The following is a 22,492-nucleotide window of genomic DNA, read 5'->3' as shown; positions in this document are numbered from 1 at the left end:
CTTGGCGGATATTCATATAGGTCCTGTAATGTTACTGTCAGCCTCCAGGAACAATTTTTCTCGTCTTTTGTTAATTTTTTAGGAAAATTCAGTTCTAGGTAATGTCACTGTTGTGCCAAATGTAAGCCAATTCTTGATGACCGTTTTGTGTTTCATGGTATACCTAACACTTTGGAAATGTTTTCACACCCTTCTCCTGACTGATGACTTTCAATAATGAGATCCCTTTGCTGTGTTGTAAGCTGTTTACAGACCTTGGCTATTGATATAAAATGTCAGGAAAAGCCCACTAGAACGGCTAAACTTTTATATGGCGTTTATCAGAATCACTATAAATAATGACAGCTGTGGTCGGACTACTATTTAAAATGAGATAAATGGGATTGGCTAATTTTAAATACAAATAGATCCATAATTATAAGAGGGTGTTCACACTTATGCAAACCCATTACTTTTCTTTATTTTCAATTCCCCAAGAAAAATGATTTCAGTTTCTTGCTCAATGGTTTTGTACAGATCATGGGTGATTTTGAGAAAAATTCATGAACCATGTGTGCCATTTTGAAGATTATAGTGCAAAGACTGCCAACATACGTCATTTGTGCGGGCTCAGTCTGTAATCCCGCATCAAAGACAGGGACACGGCCAATTACATAAATATGTCATTGGTTGGAAAGGGGTGAAAGCTCCTTCATGCATTTCATGCCTGCTGAAATCTCACATTGCTCAGGACAAGCTGCAGCTGTCAGTCGGGCTGGGTGGGTGTAGACTGAAAGAAGCCCTCCCATGAAGATTTTTTTTATAAATAAATCTGAGTATATGTGCATTTAATGTAGTATGTGTTTTAATATACTTACTTCATATTCTCTGATATCCAGTGCTGTTCTGTTCCTCTTCTCAATAAAGTCACTGCTGTCCAGACTATACGGATGCTTGATGCGTGAGTCAGAAGTCTCCTTTAGGCCGGTGTCCGACTTGCGATTGCCTCGCGTGTATCTCGTGCGAGTTTTGCGGTGCATCATCCGACACGGACTCGCACTCTGCTCACAGGAGCGGGTCGGTTGCATGCATCTCTATGTAGCTCACCCACTCCTGTGAGCAGAGTGTGAGTCTGTGACGGATGATGCACCGCGAAACTCGCACGAGATACACGCGAGGCAATCGCAAGTGGTACACTGGCCTTATAATGTAAGTCTATGGAGCCTTGTTCTAACGTTCAATAGAGTTACATTGTATAAACCACTTCTGGGTCATGGAGAGCACAGACTTCGTGTCTCACCTGGACAACCTCTTTAAAACCTATTAAATGTATTCCAAAAGGTCACTCTTAATACCTATGGGTATGATGGGATACTGAAAACTCTTCAGACACGGCCAATAAACATTCATTGTCATGATTAACTAAGCCAGTTTTTTTTTTGTTAGAATTTTTGATACCAGGTATCTTTTGTATGAAGAGCTTTACACATATGATGTATATATTCTCATTATTTAGAAATTTTACAAACTATTCCTCCTTTGTCTATAATGACTCCAAATACTGTATGTTACTGTTTTAACAGAAGCTTGTGATAATCAATTTGCTTTATCTTCTTACTAGGTAATAAAAGAAAAGATATAAAAGACACTTCCCTTAAGGCCGGGGCCACACGGGGAATACTGCGATCCTCGCATGACACTCGGCTCACACTGGCAGCACAGCGGGAGCTGAGTGTCATGCGAGTGTCACTGCGACTGAGGTCTGATCATGTGATCAGACCACAGCTGCGGGGGGCGGGTCGGCTCTGAGGAGAGGGAGGGATTTATCTCCCGCTCTCCTCCGTTGCCGGCTATTGACATTCTCGCCCTGCACTTGCGGTACACCGGTGTACTGCGAATGCAGTGCGATTTTCTCTCACCCCATAGACCTGAATGGGTGCGAGAGAAACCAGGATCGCATTGCCCTCGCAGTATGCTGCGATTGTTTTCTCGGTCCGATTAGGGATGAGAAAATAATCTGGCACATAGGCTAATATTGGTCCGAGTGGAATGCGATGTTTTATCGCATTCCACTCGCTTTAATTTTCATGCCGTGTGTCTTGGGCCTTAGGGTATGATTCCACTTGCGTATGACTCGCACGAGTCTTGCATCGGTATCACCCGACACGGTGCACAATCTCCTGACAGGCTGTTTGTATTTCCATGCAGCTGACCCACTCCTGTCAGCAGAGTGTGCTCCATGCCGGGTGATACTGATGTGAGACACGCACAAGTCATACGCAAGTAGAATCATACCCTTAAAGAGACTATCACTAGGATTTTGTCACTCAATCTAAGAGAAACATAATATAGAGCGGTTATATAGCTGTTTGCTGTAGTTTTGATAATCTCTTGCTGATAAAACAGTAATTTTATTACTAGAGGATTAAAGTCTGCTGCCTTGTAGGCCTCCATATTCATGAGCTCTGTAAAACTCTCACTACCACCACCGAGTGGCAGCTTTCTGCCTATGCAGTGTACACAGAAAGCTGCCAGTCAGTGGTGTAGGCGGGGTTATATAGCGCTCAGTAGTCAGATACTGGAAAATCTGTAGGAAAGTAAACAGCGATTGTATCAAAACTACAACAAGCAGTCCTGTAAGTGACACATCTGTGGAATCAGGGTCTCTGCCCCTACATCCTGCTGCTCTCAGATGGGGTATGAAAGTTCTGGTGATAGATTAACGTTAATATCATGAAAAATATACAGTGAGCCCCAATCTGAGCCTATTCACAGTACAGTTTGTACGTTGGTAAGATTTTTGGGCATATGGAAAGTCAACAACACAGCATACCCATGTCCTCATCAGACAATGTCTTCACTTTCTTCTGTGGATGGGGAGAGGAGCTGGTAAATGCCTGAGAGTTATCATCACAATCCATACAGCTTTTGTCTGCTAAGGCGGAGGACAGACCCTCAGTAGGTGTCTGCAGGGCCACAAAAGGGGCCATAGCAGTATGTGAGACGTTCGCAGGGCGGCTGCTCGTGAATTTGGACTTGCATGAGACACTTGTCTATTTTAAGCTCCAAGTGTTGTGTTCAACCCAGAATACCCTCCTTTGATCATTTTTAACATCTTCAGCCCCTGCTGATCCGGCCACCCATGTAGCAGCAGCAGCTTGGCTCTTGCTCAGAATATCTGTGCCACCGTAAAAAATCATTTCTTGCCTATGCTATTCAACTAAAGTCATGACTATATTCATATCGGAGCACCAGTTTAGCGCCATTGTAATCACATCACCGATCTTGCGGACACGCCGAATAAAAAGGGGAGCGTAGATATACGGGCTAGGCCGTAGTAAGTTCATGACGCCACCCACGGTGTGTGGTGAAGTGGGACACCACCACTGCTGTTGTAGGGCACCCGGGGGAGATGTTATGGCAGCTAGTTGTTAACCCCTCCGTGGGCAGGGATGGTGGCCCCGGTGTCTCTGTGCAGGGTATAGTGACCGCAGGGAGTGTTTGTGTACTCACAGTCAACAAACCACACAAGTCTCTGGTAAACCAAGGTGCTGGTGGCCGGTGCCGCGGCCTTTTGCATTCGGGTCCCCCACCCGGTTAGTAGTCTCTATCCTTTTCTCTGCACTGTTTTGTGTAAGGTGGACTTCGTAGCGTGAAACTCAGGAGTCCGTTCCTGGCTGGATGTGGCCTAAGGAGCCGTGCCGGCAGACGCTGGCCCATGGGATCTATGGGCCCTGGCGGTGACCTCTTATCCCTCTCAGTGGGCTGTTGTCTTCTATGAGGGACTTTGAGGCCAGGACTAGAGGTTCTGTCCCACCGAATCGGTGAATTAACCAGTCCGCTTGTTTCCGGTTCTGGCTTCAGGGTCCGAGTACCCCCCTTTGTGCTACGGTTTCCGGGTCGGTTCCCCGTGTCGGTACCGGCGGGCTACAACCCTGTCCCAGTCCACCTCGGTTCTGCCGAGCCATCTTCCTGTCTACTGCTGACAGAGACCACCGTCTGCCTCCTAGCCAGTGGCACCAGGGCTCCTACCCTGGTACCGTTCAACTTGAACTCTCCTGCTGGAGCTACACTTAGCTTCAGCGCACACTCCTCTCCTGCTTGAACTCCAAACTCAACTCTCTGCTAACTGATTGTTTTCCCGCCCCGGGCTGTCTAGACCCCTGGGTGGGCGTGTCCCAACCACCTCATCACGCCCACTGGTATGTCTATCTTTCCCTAAGGGGGGTGACTAGGGTGGCTGTGTGTATCCTAGTGAGGGAATGGTGTTGTGCAGGGGCCTATTTGTGACTACCTGCCAGGGCGTCACAGTACCAGATATTCTATACATTGTTACTGCAGAACAGATCTAAAGTGGTTACAGTCACACTAGTGAATAGGCATTTATATTTATTTAAAAGGAACCTGTCAGGTGCAATATGCACCCAGAAACATGAGCAGTTCCCAGTGTATATTTCTAATCACTGCCTAACTGTCCCTGAATCCAGCAGCATGGATAAAGAGATCTTTACAAAAAGTATTTCTAAAGATCCTTTAGGATATGCTAATGAGCGTAGAGACTAGTCACAAGAGCTTCCCTTGGCTAGTCGGCCTCCCTCAGCATGTAAGTATGCCCCTGTGGCGTGATAACGAACGCACAGCATCAGAGGTATGGTCAATCTCATTGTTCTCTGCTGCCACCATGCCAGAAGCTGGATTTCAGTTCAGTGAGCATGATCAGAAATCTCAGACCTCTAGGCATGCGTACTATGAAGCCAGGTGTACGTGTCTCCGCTTCACACTAGTGTAGTGCGCATGACCGGAAGTCTGGAGCCATTCTAACCATGCACACGAAGCAAAAAAACAGCGGTGGCCGCAGAGGTGAGAGCATCCATGCCTCTGATGCTGTGCATTCATTAGCATGTTAACACATCCCTATGGATGTGCTAACATGCTAAGGGAGTCGACTAGTCAAAGGAACTAACGCCCTTGCGACTAGTTCCTGCGCTCATTAGCATATCAAAGTATCTTTAGAAATAATTTTTCTAATATCTTTATCTATACTACTAGATACAGGGACAGTTAGGCAGGGATTAGCAATATGCACCCAGAACTGCTGGTGGTTCTGGGTGCATATTGCACCTGACAGTTTCCCTTTAAAATAGTATAATCAGTTAATTCTACACTTAAAAAACATATTTCTTTTTGTTTTTAGTCCAGCCTGATGCCCCAACGCCCACCTGCTATAATTAGAAATATGCTAATTTGGCGCCCCTGAGGCTTCAGTCGCCACAGGGTATTGCATCTGATTTAAGCTGCAATACTCATTCGGGTAAGAGGTTAACCACTGGTGTTTTCTAGCTTACACAACAGCCAGCCAGTGAGTCAGCAGTTAGACAATACACTTAGGCGGTTTCCCGCCAGAACTGGGCTGCAGGTGGGCACCATCGCAACGGCTATTTTCCCAGAACTGGTGAGTCATCAAAAAGTTGGGGGCTGCCTGGGAAGTGAGCGAACACACTTAGCTTGAGTTCAGAACAGTTTTACTTCAGAACACTGCAGAACTTTAAAAACAGACACAGGAGAGAGAACAGCTTCAGAGAGAGAAGAGCAAGGCATCTGGGGGGGGGGGGGGGCCCAACGGGACTGGCGCGACACAGGGTGCAGAAGCCCTAGAGTAGAACATACTTCACGTTTGACTACCAGAATCTGCAGGGAACGGGGATTTCATGTCCCATCGCCCACCACCAAAAGTCCCGGGGCACCATCAGCATATAGAGACAGGAGCCACGGCCGGGTCCATAACAAGTTTCATGATGCCTGCGTACAGGACAGCAACTAAAGCCAAGGACACTGGGGTCCCCAAGTAGCTCCACGCCACAGGGATCCACACTACACAGTGCAAGGAGGAAGGTCTCACACGCTTCACAACCCAGGTGGTGACCTCTGATTCATTCAGGATTGGCTGGGGCCCATCACAGCGATGACCGGCACTCCAAGGGGGCAGTACATGAACTGTGAGTAAAACACCTGGAACCGCAGCCCCTGTGTGAGACTCTGATTTGCCGGCGCCAACAGCCCTTCCCCCTTCACCACCGTCCTCCCTTGGGCTTGCTCCACCTGTGGGGAGCTGGACTATCTGAGCTGCGGTAACATCAGCCCCGGAGGAGCGTGACATCTCGCAGTTAATCCCTTGCCACGCACCACGGGTGGTGCTGCAAAGCAAAACCTCCATCCCCCTTGCACCCTCCTTTATGTAGCCGACGGGGCCAAAGAGCCGGGTCAGGCCATTCACAGCAACCCCAAATACCACTGGCCCGGTGACTAGTAGCCCTGCAGGTCCCGTGGGGCTCTACACTAGAAAACTGGAATTTTCTCATTTCTTTGTCTGATGAACAATTCTATTTCTGATGTTCGTATTAATGGCCACAGTTTCCCTCCCTGGAGAGTAAGACATGAGAGTGTTGACAGATGCTTGGGGTCTGTACAGTGTCTCATACCTACTTGCTCGTTCATGTCAATTCCACCTCAAAAACATCTCTAGCATTCGTCCTTTTCTTACTGTTGACTCTGCAAAAACTCTGTCGCGCTCATTCACTCGCCTGGATTATTGTAATTCTTTACTAATTGGTCTCCCTATTACTAAACTCTCCCCTCTCCAATTTGCCGCTGCTAGGATCATTTACCTCTCCAAACGCTTCACTGATGCCTCCACTCTGTGCCAGTCATTGCACTAGTTGCCCACCTGCTACAGAATCCAACATAAACTTATCACTCTGACCCACAAAGCTCTCCACACTTCCACACTTCCCTACATGTCCTCCCTCATCTCTATCACCCCACCCGTGCCCTCCGTTTTGCTAATGACCTAAGACTGACATCCTCAACTATTCGAACCTCCCACTCCAGTCTTCAAGATTTCTCACGAGCTGCACCTATGAGCTGGAACACATTACCAAGAACAATCCAATTAATTCCTAACATCCACACCTTTAAGCGGGCCCTAAAAACACATTTCTTTAGACTATCACAGTCATGGCAAACCTTTCACAGGCAGAGTGCCTAAACTGTAGCCCTAAACCCATTTTTTTTTTCCTAAGTGCCAACCAATCCTATTATGTAAATAATTGATTGTAACCTTACCTTTGCAGTCTTCTCTTCTCTTCAGCAGGGGGCATCATGATCATGCTTACCACACATTGAAGCTGAGCCCCTGCCCTTTCCAGACACAGCAGTTGGTTTGATCTCTCTGGAAAAAATTGAAGCATATTAGACAGGCAGAGATTTTAGCATGGAATGCAATCAGATGTCACCCTGTAATCCACATCTACATTTCAAAGTCTGAACATCTTGAAATCCCACAAAGAAGTTTGAGTTGCTCCCCTCCCCCTTCATTGTGTAGTTATCTCCCCCTTCCTGGTAAACATGTCCCCCATCCTGATATATATTTCCTACATTCTGGTATATTTGTCCCCATCATGGCCCTATCCTGTTAAATGTACCCCATCTCGGCATATTCCCCATCCTGGTAAATGTACCCCATCATTGTAAATGTATCCCATGCTGGCATGTTCCCCCATGCTGTTAAATGACCCCATCCTGGCATGTTTCCCCCATCCTTGCAGCCATGTTTGCCTTGTGCTGGCACTGTCCCCCCACACCTTGGCACAGCCGCACACAGCTTAAAAATAAAAAATAAATCAACTCACCTTCCAGCACCCGCTCCACGCCGCTGGGTCCTCAGTCAGTTGCCACGCGGCCACAAGACGCCAGCGCTGCTTTCTGACGCTCCTCCGTCTCCTAGGCAACAGGCCTGCGGCCTAGGAGAGGGGAGTGTCAGAGGGAGGAGAAATGTCTTTGCTCCAACACAACTTTGAACTGCCGGTGTGGTCGCACCGGCAGTTCAAAGTGGCTGAATGTGGCAACAGCGTGCATGTCGGCAGAAAGGGCTGTGCGTGCCATAGGCTAGTCCAGTGATGGCAAACCTATCACCTCACCTCCCTGATCTAATCTAGTCCCATGCTACACTTCATAAAATTCACTTCCAATTCTTGTCCCCTGTATCTTCTGGTTCCTCTCCATGTACTTTTTTACACTCTGTACCTGTATAAATTCTGGCCTGCGACCGGTCCATGCAGCTGGTTTTGAATCCCCCATTAAATCGTTGGCTGGACCATATATGAAAAGCTTTTCTCCCCTCCATTCACCTCTTGTGCCTCCCCTATCTCCTCATAGACTGTAAGCTTACGAGCAAGGCCCTCACTCCACTTGCTATCTTAATTTTGTTATTTTGTAATGTCTTCTATTATACGTACATCTCCCCTCTGAATTGTAAAGCGCTGCGGAATATGTTGGCGCTATAGCATTAAAAAATATCTTTATTATTATACCAACAAAGTGATTTTTTTTTTGTTTAAGGGGAAATGACATCAGGATTTCTCTCTCTATCCCAACAGGACGGGTTCACAGTGAAGATCTATTTTCTGGCATATCTACTATAAAGGAGAATAATCTCTTTATTGAAAGGAGAGACAGAATTCATAGGGATGGGATACACAAAAAAAAAAGATGGACAGACATCATATACAAGAACTAAAATAGGCAAGTGAAAAGAGTATTTGAGCTGGTATCGCACTAAGGGTTTAGTAGAATGAGCCTTGTCTATGGTTTTTATGTTACTGTAGTGCAGTACAATAGAAAAGAGATTCACATATAACTGATGACCATGTAGATCGGTGTCACTGCTAAAGCATGTACACCATCCTTAAAGGGAAACCGGCACCAGGTTTTTACCATTTAATCTAAGAGCAGCATAATGTGGGAAAAGAGACCCTGATTTCTGCCTATGCACAGTGTACACAGAAAGCTGCCAATCAGTGGTGAGAGCAGGGTTATACAGAGCTCAGTATTCAAAGAATTGGTAGATCTGCAACAGATAAAACAGTGATTGCTGCAAGTTTTGGTTAAAAATCAGCCAAGTGACACTGTGGGAACTAGGTTTCCTGTACCTACATTATATTGATCACAGATTACAGTAGTTGAAAAATACTTTTTGTATAAAATTTCCTTTTTAAACAATGACCAGTAAATTGTAATGGAGAGCAGGCAGCTAATGCTTGTTAGAGAGAAGAGGAGAAGAAAAACAACAAAAAAAAAAAAAAAAAAAAGAAAAGCATTGATGTTGTGGCACAATCATCCAGCACTTATGCCGGGCTGAGGAGCATTACCTGATCATACATGGGTGGAGGGACGCTGGGATGACAATGGACATGGCCAGCAAACATTATGGAGTTTGTTAGTTGCAACAACGGTGGTACAACTATAAAGAAAGTGTGACTCCTTACAGAAAGTCAACAACATATGGCAAGTGTCCTCAATCTTAAACCAGACTTCAGCTGCAATTACATTGTAAGAGAATTCTTAAAGGAATCGTCCACTACTAGGATAACTCCTCCTGATTCCAGATTTGCCCCCCATGTAAAATAAAAAAAAAGCCTATATTCACCTCCAGTGGCAGCTCGGTTGGGGCTCGCATTTCCCCATCACGCAAGCCATGTGCTGTCACCATCAGCTTCTGTGTCCAATCAACAGGAAGTGAGCAGCAGCCACAGCACTGACTTCCTGTTAACTCATTAGTGTGAAGGCGGGAGAACCCAGCGCTGATTGGGCACATGACTCGCGGGATGAGGAATACAAGTGCCAACATTGCTGGAGAATGGCGTTGGAAGTGGACAGAGTATAGACTTTTTTTATTTTACATGGGGGAACTATGTGGAATCAGAAGGGAGTTATCTTACTAGTAGACAACCCCTTTAATAATGCTGGATTCACAATAATCTTGCTGTGTACAACAGACTGCTGATCACCCGAAGAACCAAGATAGAGAGGGGAAAAAAAATAAAATAAAAAATTAGGAGATATATCCATTATTGTTCCTGGTGATGCATTGTTCTGCATAGTGCCAAGAAGAATGACGGCCTGTGTGCACTGATCGATCATTTACAGATCGGCCAGTGCGCATAGTTTACTGCAGTCTGCGTAAACAGGCTATTAAAAGATCGCCAATAAGTATGTGTACAGTAATTTATTGTTTTGTGGATCCATGTAAAACGTACACTTAAAGGAGTTTTGCAACTCCATGATTTCTATAATCCGCTCCAGCGATGTTGTGTTGACATGAGTGATTCATCATCCAGTCACAGAGGTGATCTTATCGATTGGCTGCAGCGGTCATGTGTCAACAAGCCATGTTATCAAGAGCACGTGATCAGGAAGGCCGTGGTAGTATTATTGATTTTAGTTTATACTATTGTAAGTGGCATATAGAACAAAACATTGTGTTGAAAATCCTCCTTTTAGTCTCAGTGCAGCCTTAAAGGGAACCTGTCACCACTTTTTTGGCGTATAAGCTGCAGCCACCACCACCAGGCTCTTATATACAGCATGTTAGAATTCTGTATATAAGAGCCCAGGCCGCTGTGAGAACATAAAAACACTTTATAATACTTACCTTTGCACTAACGGTTGCACGGTGGGCCTAATGGGAGTTTCCGTTCTCCGGTGCTGGCACCGCCTCTTCTGGCCATTCTTTGTTCTCCTTCTGTAGCCGCACTGCATGACACATCAGACGTCATCCACACTCGCCAGCATTCAGGTCCTGAGCAGACTCACTTTGATCTGCCCTGAGCAAGGCACATCAAAGTATTGTAGAGCGCCTGCGCGGGACCGGCGAGTGTGTATGACGTAGCCACGTCATGCACACAGGCTTCAGAAAGAGGACGAAGATGGCCGAAAGAGGCGCCGGCACCGGAAACGCCCATATGGCCAACCGCGCGAGCATTAGGTAAGTATAATAAAGGGTTTTTTTTTGTTCTCACAGCGGCCTGGGCTCTTATACAGCATTATAACATGCTGTATATAAGAGCCCAGTGGGGTTGGCCACAGCTTCTACGCCAAAAACTGGTGACATGTTCCCTTTAAAAGCTTAGGATAGCCCTACAATGTTTCGCACTGCATGAACACACTGGGGATCAAAATCTACAACATATTAAATCTTGAGAAATTGTTCTGCAAAAGTACATTTAAAGAAAAAGAAAAAACAAAAAAAAACAAAAAACCCAAAACTGATGAACAAAGCCTATTATAAAAACAAGAAAAAAAAATCCAAGTCATTAGTTAAGAAATATTGTAGACAAGAAAACCCCCGACACAACTAAAATGACAGTAATATCGCCCTCTCCTGGTTGTATGATGTCATTACACAAGAGTCAGTGACGATCTGCAGATTATTTCTTGCCACATTTCTATAGTGTAACTACTAACAGATGATCTGGTGTTTTCTAATCACATATTAGCTGGTTATACCAATATGGGGCCTTGAAGCTTGGAGAATATTCTTCAATCTCATCTCTTCTGCTGCTTTGAGCACATCAGGGAAATTCACAAAGCCCAAAATGTTTCCATGAAAGCCACTGAAAGTTTATTAAATCCTAACTACCAGCCTGCAGGCTGTAAGCACATCGGCCCCAAGCTCCCACTGACGTCAGTAAGCCTGTACAATACTGGAGACATATTAAATACACAGTGTTTTTGGATGAACAGTTTTGGTAAAGTGCATTTTGCCACTTAAGAAACAGCAGCAGTACAAAGAAAATCGAGATAAAACCCTTTCATGATGAGTGTAGAAGTGTGTATACAGTCTGGGTCAAATGCCACAGCTGTGCATGATGAGATAAAGGATTGGAGATCATGAAAGGTTGCATAAAAATACACGCAGCAAAATGGTAAAAAGAAAAAAAAAAATACACAAGGTAGTAAACTCGGGCTGGGCAGGCGGAGTAACAGCTTCACATAATCAGCTTGCTAAATAAAATTCTCCCGGGTCCTTCTACGGTATGTACAAACACAAAAGTCCTTATTTAAAAAGGTCCAATTTATAGGTTTGGATTTCCACTCAAATATTTACATTTGACAAACACATTTCTGGGTGGTTAAACCCAACTAGAAGTGAGAGAAGAGTCCAATAATTATAAACAATTTTTCATTTTTATTCAATTCATTCAAAAATAACTGAGAAAAGAGCAAGATTCCTCAGGAAAATGACATGCGATTTACCCAGCTTTTAGTAGGAGGTTTAGTAAAAGCAGCCTTTTAAGAAAAGCGGGGTAAATTGCATGTCATTTTCCAGAGGAATCTTGCTATTTTCTGTTATTTTTTATTGAATGAATACAAAACAAAAAAAACGCTCAAGAATAACTGGAATCTTGTCTCACTCCTGCCTGGGTTTAACCACCTAGAAATGTGTTGTCATATGTACACATAGAAGCACGACCGCCTTGATTTCTTGGAGCTGAACAGAGTCCATCATGATCCTTTTCTGGGCATTCAAGGTTTTCTGCGCCTGGAATTAAAAAGGAATATTAGACATGTAGTTAAATGTCCCACCGATATTGTAAGAAGTGGTGAGAAGTGGTGAGACGTTCTTCACCGACGTGTAAAACACGCACATGTCCCTCAGTGTTCCGTGATTCACGGCACACGTGGGTTGTCCATGTGCAATCCGTGATTGCAAATTGACATTACTCACCTGCCTTCGCTCCTGCTGTCCATGGTGCTGAACTCCTCGGCTCTGCAGCGTCCGCCCACCGCTCTCTGCAGCTACTTCCGGGTCGGCTGTTACTGCTTTCATGAATATTCATGAGCCAGGCAGGAGCTGCAGAGAGCGGAGGGTGCACAGCGAATCGCTGGAAAGGTTAGTTGAAAATGTTTATTATTTAATATGCCAGTGTTTTTCTGGTACGTGTTTCACGGATCACACACGAAACACACCACAGTGTAGTCCATGGGTCATCAGTGATGCTAGAAAAAAAAAATGGACTTGTCTCCGTGCAGAATCATGGACACGCGTGTACGCTGCACAGAGACACGTTCAGTAAAAAAATCATTGATTATAATGTGTCTGCGTATGTCAGTGATTCTGGTACATACAAAAAAAAAAAAAAAAAAAGAAGCGCACATACGTACCAGAATCACTGAAGTGTGAAGAGGGCCTAAGGGACGCTGGATTTTGTTGTCCATATTGCAACGTTCACTGGTAGTTCTGGAGATTCTTAATTGAGAATATATGACACGGTATGCTACCAGGCTAGAAACATAGGGCAAATATTAAAGAGGTTGCTAAGAATTAGAAAACATGGCTGGTTTCCATTGTTTATAGCACCTAAGTGCTATTAAAATGAATGCGTCTGAGCTGCAACACCAGACACACAAGCTGTGGAGCGGTGTGGTGTTGATTATAAAGGAGAGCAGCCATGTTTTAGAAATCCGTTGCAACATCTTTAAAAACCAACCTGTCGACTTAAAATAATGCTCATTGCCCTTGCAGCACGTTACAGCCTGTACCTCTATTAGACAAAGTAGAGGTACTGTTTTGGGGGAAGAAGAGGTAAGAATACACTAGACAGTCCTGCTCTGGAGTATTCACGAGGACAGCAATCCCACGGCCCTCTCTGCACAGTATGATGGGTTGCAGTTTAGGCCCGCTGGGTTATATTTTCAACTCCTCGGCAACAAAAAAAAAAAAAAAAAAAAGAAGGACAAGTCGAGATTAAATAAGAAAACGTATAAAAATAAAATAAAATTAAATTTGATATTTTATTTAATTGCTTGCAAAAATTGTCCTTGTAGCCAGGCAGCACGACATTTTGGGTGTCTTTCTGGCTACTAAAAGTAAGGGCCTACTGTACCGGGCTTCGTATTAGGCCATCAGACCTATTTCAACATCCTTTTGAACCATCTCACTATTTGCTCAGAGGTCAAAGCTCTAATTTGGCAGCAGAAAAAGAAAATCATACGGCTCTGTTTGCAGTTACCAGTTTTTGTGCGAAATTACAGATAGGTTTCCACAAGTTCTGATCACGCAAAGAACGGACAAAGTGACAAATGACAGCTGCTTGTTAGGAGAAGGGGATTTGGCTACCTGTTGCCCCATGTCAGTTGTGACTCAGAACTTGGAGCACAGCATGGATATGGCATAACAGGTAAGGCACAGGCTGCTGGGGGTCCTGACCGGGCAATACTGGGGAGCATTAATGGAAGAAGAAGGAAAATCCGGCACATATGGAGTATAATGATCGCCACTCGGGGTAAATTTCAAGCTCTTTTATTCACGTGCAGTGGTAAAAATATAAAGCATGTAAAGCATAATTCATAAACAGCTTCCAAAGTGTAGTAAAAATTTGACAGTTGCAACGCGCTTCGTCTACATATTGTAGCCTGTGTCAAAAATCTTTACATGCTTTATATTTTTACCACAGCTTGTGAATAAAAGAGCTAGAAATTTACCCTGAGTGGCAATCGTTATACTTCATATGCGCCGAATTTTCCTTCTATGATTCCAACAGGTGACGGTACCTGTGTATCCGAGCGGCGGGGGATTCAAGGAACACGCCTGAAGGGGTGAGCTGAACTTGGTTCGTTTTTTTCTTATGGAGAGCATTAATAGGTCAAACACAATCTGGTGTTCAGGACGGGGGCAATAAACCAATGTGACTTACTTCGGAATAGCGTGATGTTGGTACCCAGGGCCCAGGTTGGATCCAGCTCTCATTTCCATTGCAACAGAACACTAAGACCAGAGAAGTGGTTACTGAGATTACATGTAGGACTAGCGTAAAAGCCAGAACTATGCAGTGGGATGTATACGAGCAGAGCTAAAGGTTATATACATACTCTGGTTTCCACATCTGTGCACTCAGAATCCACGTTCTCCACCTGCGGGGGCTGATTGGAGCCAGAAGATCTGCGTTTACGACTGAGATAGGAAAGAACACGAGCGAAAAATTATCAAAATCTTTTCCTCGTAATGAGATTTATAGTTGCCGAATCTACATTCACAGCCATTAATGATTAGACCCTGCAGGAGATTTCACGGTGGTAAAACTCACTTGCTGCTGCCGGGAGGGGATTCTTGCCGGAGGGTTTCGATGTCAGTAAATTGCACGCACTGACCTCCCCCTCGCGTCCGGAACACGTCACCCTGAAACATGGAGGAATGAACAGTCCTAAGCACAAATAATGTGTCAGACGCCATCGCGTGCACCCCACACTGTGATACAGAAGGGAGAAGTAACGCTTCATACACATACAGAGCACGGATCAGTCTCATGTAACATCTCGTAGCTGAACATGGTGGAAAACGTTTGTACTCTGACATGTTGGCTGGGCAGGATACATGCCATGCTCAAGCCTGGTAATAATGAGCACATTCAGTACCATTTACAAACCCCCGTTTAGTGTCTTGACAATGACGTCTAGATACCCACTGACCCCCCCAATTTGTTCCCTCACAATCAGATGGTTACCTTAATCAGTTTAGTTTCAATCTCCCCATCCGAGGCCAGCTGCTGGTGCGTCAGCATGTACTTATCACACTTTGCTAACGCCTTTTCGCTGGCGACAGATACTTTGATGGCGTTGGGGACATGAGGCTGCATGACCGTCTCCGTCTCCACACTACCGGACGGCTTATGGTCTACCCATCTCTCTGCCCCCGTCGAGCGAGAGCGACGGTGTCTGGAGTGCACTGGGGGGACGTTCTAAGCAAGATCAAAAACCAAATTAAGATGGAGAATCAGTGACCAAATTTAGAGTGAAAAGACGAAAGCAGTCAACAGGCCTGATACAGATACCTGCAGCCACCACTAGAGGGAGCCCAGGAGCTAACTGCGGGCGGAAATACTGAACTTACAAATACTGTGACACTCCCTCTAGTGGTAGCAGCAGGAACCCACGATAACTAACTTATAAATGTTTCAATGTCTACCATGTCTTTTTTTCTTGATAAAAAAAAAAAAAAATATCCATCAACTAAAGAGAACCAACCATGTGGATTTTCATATATAAAGTAAAGCCAGTGCTATACTGGTGCTAGGATGCTGATTGTAAGCATAGCTTTTGTTTAGTGATTGGATGTTTTATTTCAGAAATATCTGCAAGTAAAAGGTACAGAAATGCACTGCTATTTGATTGATAACAGCTACAAAATATCTAATATGTGGGTGGGGTTTCGCTGTCTATTCCCGCCCGTCTCCTGCCTGGCCTTGGTAGATGCTAGACTGTATGGACTGCATTTCTAACACGCCCCTATCACGTGACAGAAATTACTGAAACCTGGAAGGAGCCCATACAGTCTAGCATCAACCAAGGCAAGGGAGGCAGACAGGGGTGGGAATAGATAGCAAAACCCGACCTACATATTCCCTTCCTGTTGCACTTGTCAATCAAATAGCAGTGCATTGCTGGAACTTTACTTGCAGATAGTTTTGAAATAAAACCTGCAATCTCTGAACACAAGCTATGCTTACATTCAGCATCCTAGAGCAAGTATAGCACTGGCTTTACTTCATATAGGAGAACCCACATGGTTGGTTCCCTTTAATTCAGCTCAGAACATCTTGGACCATAATAAAAAGTATAGATTCCCTATAAGCTGTCCATCTGCCACAACTCCTATAAATATGTAAGTATAGCTGAGCTACATAACACATTCAGATGAGGATACCGGAATATACTGCTAAAGATCTCCAACAGACTAAAAGATTAGGTGTGGTTAATGTGTTTAGGAGCCCCCCATAAAAACATTAGTTATGCCATTCATGCAGGAAATCTGTGGGTTTGACCGATCTAATGTATACAGCCACTTTAAATAGTAAAAATAGAGAATAGGCTCACAATGGTCATACATCCACCACCGCATATGAATCCGGATTTTCAGAAAGCGCATTGGCTTAGGTGGGGATAATGTAATCCATTTCAGAACAATCTGGAGGCTCCGGTGTAAAAAAAATAAAATAAAAATAAAATAAATCCTTTATTTGAATTCTTAAAATACTATAAATGGCAAAGAAAAAGTTGATGCGTTTCGACCCACTGGTCTTAGTCATAACATATTCATTACCAGACAATCCTTTATAAAACAAACCACCACTCCCCAAACCATGAAATCACTGATCACTATTATTCAAGCTCAATGACATACCAAATCACACAGGAGATATAAGACATAACTGTAGAGAAAGACATTGACCAAACATCCAAAAATCATACGGTGATCTAGTGCCGCTAGGCAAAAATTATACAACTGAACAGGAGCTCCTTAGTGTAACATTCTGATGAGACTATACGACGCCCACTGCCACAGTCCGGTCACACGAGAGAGAAGGTATAAACATTACAATTTCACATGAATAAATACAGATCATATAAATATGTATTAAATCACTCTGGGTACTGGTAAGAAGGACAAGGCAAAGTTCGGTGCCTCGGAGTGACCTTTGACTCTGCCTTGTGCTTCATACCACACATCCAATCCCTCACCACCTCCTGCCATCTTCAATTAAAAAATATTTCCAGAATCCGTCCCTTCCTCAATTCCCAATCTAGAAAAATGCTAGTGCATGCTCTCAATCTCCCGCCTCGACTACTGCAACATCCTCCTCTGTGGCCTCCCTGGTAACACTCGCCCCTGTCCAGTCCATCCTTAATTCTGCTGCCCGAATGATCCACCTCTCTTCTCAATACCACCCCGCTTCTCCTCTCTGCAAATCCCTCCACTGGCTCCCAATCTTCCATCGTATTCAATTCAAACTACTAACACTGACCTACAAAAGCCATCCATAAATTGTCTCCTCCATATATCTCTGAACTAATCTCCCACTACACTGCAACACGCCACCTCCGGTCCTCCCAAGATCTCCTTCTCTCTCATTTACTCCTCATACAACCGCATCCAAGACTTCTCCCGAGCATCCAGTCTTCTGGAATTCGCTGCCTCAACACGTCAGACTATCTGCTACACTTGATACACGCGATACATGTGCCGAGAACTCCATGACCGGAACAAATGATCTCAATCACAGTTGGCAATTTTAAAATTAGACAAGGTATAAAAGGGCCATTAACTTCACTCCCCTTTAGGCTAAGTGTCCACGGTAGAATGTGCTTGCGGATTTTTCTGCCTGAAAATCCGCGACTTTCGCGGCAAATCCGCACCCGCGGATTTAATTTTTTTTTTTTCCCCATTCAAAACCAAAAATCCGCACCAAATCTGCACCAAACAATTGACATGCTGCAGATTTTTCCGGATCAAAATCCGCGGCAAATCCGCAGCGGAAAAATCCGCAGCATGGACACAGCATTTCCAAAATGCCATTGAAATTGCTTGGAAGTGCCGCTGCTGCAGATTTTCGGGAAATCCGCGGCAAAATCCGCAGCGTGGGCACATAGCCTTAGCCCCACTGAGGAAGGGATCGCTTGAAACGCGCGTCGGGGTATAGCGGCATGCAAGATTTCTTTGACCACCTTCAAGGTATATTATCTCGAAATTGATTCATACATTAAATCATTTTAAATTTCTTTAGGCATCATTTTCAGCAAGGGTTATACCTTTTATCTACATTATAGTTTTTATATATAACTAATTACTGTTCAGATATTATTATTGCACTTTGCTATATATAACTAATTAGTATTAACACATGGTTGGTCAATGCACTAAGCACTTTATAACCTGACAAACCGCTGCAAACATTTTTGGGAATTTGATCCAGTCTTATTACTTCTTATGAATATTAAATGTCATTTTTAATTATTTAAATAAAAATACAATTTTAATATGAATTGGTCACCATCCCGTTTATTATGAATCTTTTTGGGTTCTCATTTAAAGGTTTTTTGAGATTTATGAATATTTAATGGTGGTATTATACAGAATATTTAGATTATTTATCTGCTACACTTGTAAGCTTCAAACAAAACTCATCTGTTCAGAAATGCCTATAATCTTCAGTGACCCCACTGTTTCACCTCCAACACAGCTACTGCCTCACCACCGTGCAGAGCTGCCGCCCGACCTATACCGCACTTCCTGTCTCATCCCCAAAATCCTATAGAATGTAAGTCCGCAAGGGCAGGGTCCTCTTCCCTCTGTACCAGTCTGTCTATTGTAAATTGTATATGTATTCTGTATGTAACCCCTTCTCATGTACAGCCCCATGGAATTAATGGTGCTCTATAAATAATGAAAAATAAATCAATATACATTGTGGTACTCTCATATTGAGCTTAATTGTCCACAGTGCTTCATTTTTGAGTAGAATCCTCCCTCCAATCTCCTACTCGTTTGGGTCTGTTAAACCTTACAAAACCAAAAAAGATGAAATTGTTGTGACAATGAATAAAGAAAATGACGTAACAGATGCATTGTACAATCCGGAGAAATTTTATGGAATGTAACAACATGTTCTCTTGTTGATGTGTGCTTGCTGACATCAAATACAATATGTTTAAAAAAAAAAAAAAAAAATAATAGGATATTCAAACTGCTTCTAGGACACTCCGAAAAAATGTTTTGCATTGCCACACCTGAAGTATTGCCAAGTGTTTTGTTATTTATATCCAAGATGTGTTCAATGACCCTGTTTTTCAGCTTTGTCGTGCGCCTGATATACCTCAAATTACATGGTGTGCGGACTATTGCATATATCACCTATGAGGTGTCACGAAAAGATCAGAAACAACAGGGCATGACTTAGTTATTGCAAAAGGATTTCTTTAAATGTGGAGGTATTAAATGTAATGTTTGAGGTGCATCAGGTGCACGACAAGAAAGCTGAAAAACAGAATTGCAGAACACATGGGGACAGTTTGAGCTTCTCTTTTTTGGTTTTGTAAGGGTTAACCGACCCAATCGAGGAGGGGATTAAAAAGAAATTAAGCACTGGACAATGAAGCTCAATACGAGAGTACCACAAGGTTTTTAATGTACAGTGGAGCCTCGGTTTACGAGAAATCCGGTTTGCGAGCATTTCGCTATACGAGCAAAGCTTGCTGTAAATTTGTACCTCAGTTTATGAGCAAGCTTTGCTGTACGAGCAAATACTCACCGCACACACTTCCGGTTCCGTACTTTCACCACGCTCTGACCCACTCTTGCAGTCTGCACAAACACATTATGCTCACCTTCCCTTCAGTTCCCTCGGCGGCCTCATAGTTCTTGTAATCCACAGGTACAGTATGTGTATCGGGTAACCATCACGACGATGGAGGAACTTCCGCTGAAAGCGCTTCTCAAAGGCAGCGCGCTAACCAATCAGAAGCAAGCGGCTCATGACTTGGACATCCGCGCTGGCCAATCAGAGGCAAAAATAGCAACAAGAAGAGGAGATAAAAACTCCCCCAAAAATGTATTATAAAATGTACTCACAGCAAAAAAGTGCAACTAGTCCAGTTAGCCCAAGCCAACATATCTAATGCACAAACAGGATGCAGACAAGCCTCTCAACATGATGGACACTTCACAGGTGCAAGGTAAATTGCACACTAGTGGCGCGCATAGGGCACTGTTCACACTTGTATGCGCATGGTGTCCAGCCAGCAACCTATTACCACGCCCTTACTATTAGATTAGGCGGGTTACTCGGACACTACTCACTGCAGCACGTAAGGGACAGAAATTCCACTATGCACGGCCGTATTAAGAGGCCCGGCTGCACCCCGCATAATCAAAGTGCAATTTACCTTGCACCTGTGAAGTGTCCATCATGTTGAGAGGCTTGTCTGCATCCTGTTTGTGCATTAGATATGTTGGCTTGGGCTAACTGGACTGGTTGCCCTTTTTTGCTGTGAGTACATTTCCAATCAGAGGCAAGCAGCTCCTGCGTACGACTGACAGCGGAAGCTCCTGCATCGTCGCGATGATTACTGGATACACATACCTGCGGACTACAAGAACCAGGAGGCAGCCAAGGGAATGGAGGGTAAGGAGAGCAGTGTGTGTGTGTGTGTGTGTGTGTGTGTGTGTGTGTGTGTGTGTGTGTGTGTGTTGGCACAATAGGAAACCAGGATGGGACATTGCACAAGTTGTGGAATGAATTGTCTGACTTTCAATTATTTCCTATGGGAAATTTTGCTTTGCAAGATGTGTAACTTTGTTTACAAGCACACTCCCAGAACAGATTGTTCTCGTAAACCAACGTTCCACTGTATATTTATTTGATACATATTTATATGATCTGTATTTATTCATGTGAATTGTAATGTTTATACCTGCTCTCGTGTGACACAGCTGTGGGCTTCATACAGTCTGATCAGACAAACCAAGGACCTCATGTTCCATTCCGTACATTTTTGTCTAGCGGCACTAGATCACCGTATGATTTTTGGCTTGTTTTCCCATATACTGTATAGCTATGTCTTCTATCTCCTGTGTGATTTGGTATGTCACTTCCAATGTCACTGGTGTTTTCACACCTTTGAACAGTAATTAGAGATGTCATGGTTCGGGGAGTTCCTTTTTTTGCTTTTATACATTATTCTGTCTGGCTTTGCATGACATGTTACAACCAAGTCCAGTTAGTCAAAATAAGTCAACTCTGCCATGATAATATTTTAACACTTCAAATTAAAAGGAAAATGATTTTTAAACCAGTCTTCAGATTTTTCTGAAATGGATTATATTATGAGCCACTTTAAATAGTCAGAAAATGGTTTAGCAGGGTTACTCCTTAACAGTGAGGATTTGGCTGTAAAACCCTATAATTTGCCATTGGTGGTTTCCCAACAGTAGATTCAGCCCCATTGATCAGGCCTGTTGAACTGCTTTGTCCATGTGTAAATCATTAGTTACAATAACACAATTTAGCATGCACCATTGAAATTAGCCAGAACAAAGCAAAGCAGGGAAGGTGGGATGTGAAGAACGGAGGGCGAGACCCCGCTGCTGAATATGCCTCTACAGTATAATTGTACTTCACATGCAAGCAAGACAATTATACAGGGCTTGTACGGGTGTGTAAAATGCTGTGCAATTTGCCTGCATAGTAGTTTGCAATAATCAAGGCTATAAACTCATTGGAGGTTTTACACTCATCAGTGAATGGCATGGTTAGGTCACTCAACCTATAGATGCCAATGCTGGTCAGGCAAGGCCACTGTACCAGCGCTCCTTACCAGGGTTCTTATGTTTAATAAGTTAACAACTTGCTAATTGCTTGGGGTCCCACTGTAGGTGAACCCCACTCATCAAGTCTCCGACAAGCCCTTTTCAAGGAACTGTCAGCACAAAATGACTGTTCAAACCCAGTACATGTGCTCGATGCATCATGGTGGAGCCAAACATTTACGTGCACCTTCCCACCTGGTTGTTTTCCCCTCTATCCCCACACTTCCCTGGCTCTATAAAGCCAGGGCGATAAATCAAAATATGGGCAGCTATAGAAGGAAAACAAGTGGGAGGGTGTATTTAAATTATTGGGCACACCATGATGTACGAGCACCAGAACCTGGTTTGAAGAGTCATTATGTGCTGACACAGACCCTTAAAATAGAGCAGATGTAAACTGCAGCTCCTTTGGTTTGGCCATCTTCTGCTCTCCCACAGACAATGAATTGGCATAAGTGGCCATCAAAGAGACACTATAGAGTGCAGTCCTCCGAACGGGTGGGTGCTCCAGCAACTTTAACTGATATTAGCTGT

General features: G+C 44.0%; 1 protein-coding gene across 6 annotated transcripts in view; it reads right to left on the bottom strand.

Moving 5' to 3' along the window:
• Positions 1-11,414: 11,414 nt before the first annotated feature.
• KIF23 (kinesin family member 23) overlaps positions 11,415-22,492 on the bottom strand; it is a 127,152-nt gene continuing 116,074 nt past the window's right edge. For 4 of the 6 annotated variants that reach the window (XM_075342886.1, XM_075342889.1, XM_075342887.1 and 1 more), the window contains 5 exons: positions 15,321-15,554; positions 14,904-14,995; positions 14,689-14,770; positions 14,514-14,584; positions 11,415-12,358 (listed from right to left, as the gene is read on the bottom strand). In XM_075342886.1, the coding sequence (XP_075199001.1) occupies positions 12,343-12,358; positions 14,514-14,584; positions 14,689-14,770; positions 14,904-14,995; positions 15,321-15,554 (495 nt within the window). In that variant the 3' untranslated portion in view covers positions 11,415-12,342. The remainder of the gene's footprint in view (positions 12,359-14,513; positions 14,585-14,688; positions 14,771-14,903; positions 14,996-15,320; positions 15,555-22,492) is intronic. The other 2 variants (XM_075342888.1, XM_075342891.1) reach the window with 1 other exon arrangement.

The sequence above is a fragment of the Anomaloglossus baeobatrachus genome, chromosome 4 (genome assembly GCF_048569485.1).
Source record: "Anomaloglossus baeobatrachus isolate aAnoBae1 chromosome 4, aAnoBae1.hap1, whole genome shotgun sequence".
In the NCBI taxonomy this organism is placed as follows: domain Eukaryota; kingdom Metazoa; phylum Chordata; class Amphibia; order Anura; family Aromobatidae; genus Anomaloglossus; species Anomaloglossus baeobatrachus.
Note: the sequence above shows the minus strand (reverse complement) of the source record. Positions and strands in the feature narration are given on the sequence as shown.